Raw genomic sequence first — 3,531 nt, forward strand, 5'->3', positions numbered from 1 at the left:
TACTTGGCTGACTCTGTTGATAGAGTGTGTGACTCTTGATCTCAGGGTCATGAGTTCCAGTTCCACACTTGGTGTAGAGATTACTTTAAAAAATGTAGGGGCTCCTGGATGGCTCAGTGGCCTGAGCATCTGCCTTCAGCTCAGGTCATGATTCCGGGGTCCTGGGGTCTAGCCCTGCATCAGGCTCCAGCCCTGTATTGGGCTCCTTGCTCAGCGGGGCGCCTGCTTCTCCCTCTGCCCCTGCCATTCCTCTGGCTTGTGCTTGCTTTCTCTCTGTCAAATAAATAAAAAAATAAAAACAAACAAAGGCTTAAAAAAATATATATATACACACATATATATGGACGTAAATACTCCCTCAGCTGCTGGCAGTCAATAATTAACTAAGGTGACTTAAAAATATGTTGAGTGGGGGCACCTGGGTGGCTCAGTTGGTTAAGTGACTGCCTTTGGCTTGGGTCACGATTTCGGGGTCCTGGGTGGTGGGCTCCCTGCTCCTGGGAGAGTCTGCTTCTCCCTCTTCCTCTGGCCCTCCCCCTCCCCCCTCTCGTGCTCTCTCTCTCATCTCTTTCTCTCAAATAAATAAGTAAATAAATGAATCTTTAAAAAAAATTATGTTGAGTTTGTGTGAAAGCGGGGACAGGGTCAGTCACAGTCTCAAGATCTAGCTCACTGTGAACCAGTTCTGGAGCCCGTTTACAGACCACAAGTGTTTTACGCAGCAGGAGGGCTAGTGACATCGTCCCTTCTAGAAAAATAGAGTGACTCAGAATACAGATGTTCCGCCTACCTAGCCCTGCATGTGTAATTATGAGCTGTCTGAGGCAGTTCACGGGGAGTCTTTGAATCATCTGTTCTTATAGTTTCTGATGCTGCTGCTCTTTTTAGAACAATCTAGGATGTGTCAGCTGAAAAGTGCACTAGTTGCTTGCAAAGAGAGAACGGCTTTTTATGGGGGGCTGGGTGGGGACACGGTTCTCCTTCTCCCTCTCTGCTTGGTACCATGGTAGGGAGAATGAGTTAATGATTCTCAGGGAGATATATGAGTTCTGATGAACCCAGATAGCTGGAGAACATCACGAAGTGGAGGCAGTTTCATGTACCTTTGAACTTTAGTCCTGGTGTGTATAAATGAGGAAGACACAATCATTTCACTTTAATAAATAAATACATACTAACACGAAGGCAATAAACCAGAGAAACCTGAATTTGTGTGCAGCTTCATGAAGTAAAAATAAACTGGGTCCCTTTTGCAAAATCATTTTTGGTGTGAGGTGCCTTAGGTCTGTGTCACTCCTGGTATTTTTGTCTATCTGCAGTGAACGTCCCAGTCCAGGCAGTTGCTGGATTCAGATAAGCAGATGCAACTTGAGGTTGGACAAGCTCATGGGTTTGCTGACCCAGGAGAAAGGACCTTATCATCATCATCATCATCATCATCATCATCATCATCACCATCATTACTATTATTATTTTACTTGTCAAGTATTTATCTATACAAGGCATTCTATTAGGCACTAAATTCTGGTTTCCATGTCAGCCTCCTAATCCCTTTCTTTCCTGGGATTTGGGGAGGGGTGTAGCAAGCAGAAGCAGCAGTGTTAACATCACAGAATTTCAGAGCAAAAAAGCACTTCAGAGGAATACTCCTCAAATGTTCCTCAAGTAGAGGTTTGTGGACAGGTGACAAGTAGGAAATTTTCTTTCTTTCTTTCTTTTTATTTTTAAGATTTTATTTATTTATTTGACAGAGAGAGATCAAAAGTAGGCAGAGAGAGAAGGGGAAGCAGGCTCCCCGCTGAGCAGAGAGCCCAATGTGGGGCTCGATCCCAGGATGCTGAGATCATGACCTGAGCCGAAGGCAGAGGCTTAACCCCCTGAGCTACCCAAGTGCCCCAGGTTTTGTTTATTTTAGAGAGAGAGCGTGTGCACATGTGCAGGTGCGAGTGGGGCGGGAGTGGGGGGCAGAAGGAGAGAGAGAATCTCAAGCAGATTCTGCCTCTAGAGCGCCGGAGCCCTGGAGAGGCTCTCAGCAGGGCTCCCCTTGGGTTCCACCTCATGACGGTGAGATCGTGACTTGAGCGGAAATCAGGGGTCGGAGGCTTAATCATCTCAGCCACCCAGGTGCTCTGACAATTAGGAAATTTTCATCAGTTTGGACAAAATGAAAAAGAAATTAGAAACTGAGTTTGGATAAAGTGAAATATATTTAATTTGAAAGGAAATGTTTAAAAAGAATGCCTGTCTCGAGGCGCCTGGGTGGTATCTGACTTTGGCTCAGGTCATGACCTTGGGCTCCTGGGATTGAGGCCCGGGTTGGGCTCCCTGTTCAGTGGGGTGTCTGCTTGAGGATTCTCTCTCTCTCCCTCTGCTCCAACCCCTACACTGGTGTATCTCTCAAGTAGATAAATAAATCTTTTTAAAAAAATATTTTACTTATTTATTTGAGAGTGAGAGAGAGGAAGCATGAGAGTGGGGAAGGCCAGAGGGAGAAGCAGACTCCCTGCTGATCAAGGAGCTGATGGGGGACTCAGTCCTGGGACTGCGGGATCATGACCTGAGCCCAAGGCAGACTGTTTTTCTGTTTTTTTTTTTTTTTTTTTGCATTTATTCTGTGCAAATTTACTCCCAGGCCATAAGTTTTTGTTTCTTCAGTTTCTTCTGGAATATCTTTTTCTTCTGTGCAACCTCCTCTTCTGGTTTAGGAACAATCTGCTCTTTTTCAGTAAGGATCATCTCATCGCAGCAGGGAGAGCCCATGTATGGTTTAATCCGACCATGAGCCCTGTAAGTCCTATGCCGCATCTTGGGGGCTTTGTTCACCTGAATGTGCTCAATGACCAGAGAATCGACATTTAAACCCTTAAGTTCAGCATTGCTCTCTGCGTTTTTAAGCATGTGCAGTAAAAAGGCAGCACTCTTCTGGGGCCGCCGACCTTGTGTCCAGCCCCACTGTTTGGCCTGGGCACACCTACCAACTCCACCATGGGAGCGACGGAATGGCACACACTGCTTCTGCAAAGTGACGTCTTTCAGATACTTGGTGGCTTTTCGGATATGCATACCCTTGATGGCCTGGGCAGTTTCACGTGTGTTCTTAAAGTGAACACGGAGATTTGAACCTCTTGACGTGCATGATTTCGTAGGGTTTTCTGGGTCAAGCGAATAGCGAACCGTTTTCAGAGGTCACCCCAGGCCGCTGAGAGGAAGAGGAACCCAAGGCAGACTGTTAACCGACTGAGCAGCCCAGGTGCTCGATAAATAAGTCTTAAAAAAAAAAAAAAGCTTGTCCTAAAAAGACATTTGATGAAAATTTTGGGGGAATGAAGTCTTTTATCATCTACCATTTCTTTGCTGCCTCCTTTTCTGTGAAGGAAGAATATGTCACTCCAAAATATGCCTCTTTGACAAAAATTATTTTGAGCTGAAAGCAATTAAGAGAGAGCAAACCCAGAAAAGGCTCCCCCTTCTCTGCCTAAAGGCTGGGTATAAATTCTCTTTCTACTGGAGATAGAATCTTACCAGCCCAAA

General features: G+C 45.5%; 1 protein-coding gene across 1 annotated transcript; it reads right to left on the reverse strand.

Moving 5' to 3' along the window:
* Nucleotides 1–2,622: 2,622 nt before the first annotated feature.
* On the reverse strand, nucleotides 2,623–3,097 carry LOC308353673 (large ribosomal subunit protein uL22-like; the record flags this gene model as incomplete). The annotated part of the gene is made up of 1 exon (XM_080820654.1): nucleotides 2,623–3,097. Exon 1 carries the CDS (start codon nucleotides 3,061–3,063, stop codon nucleotides 2,623–2,625), a length of 441 nt encoding a protein of 146 aa, XP_080676780.1. The 5' UTR covers nucleotides 3,064–3,097.
* Between the last annotated feature and the right edge of the window lie 434 nt (nucleotides 3,098–3,531).

Source organism: Martes martes, assembly GCF_963455335.1.
Source record: "Martes martes genome assembly, chromosome: 12".
NCBI lineage: Eukaryota > Metazoa > Chordata > Mammalia > Carnivora > Mustelidae > Martes > Martes martes.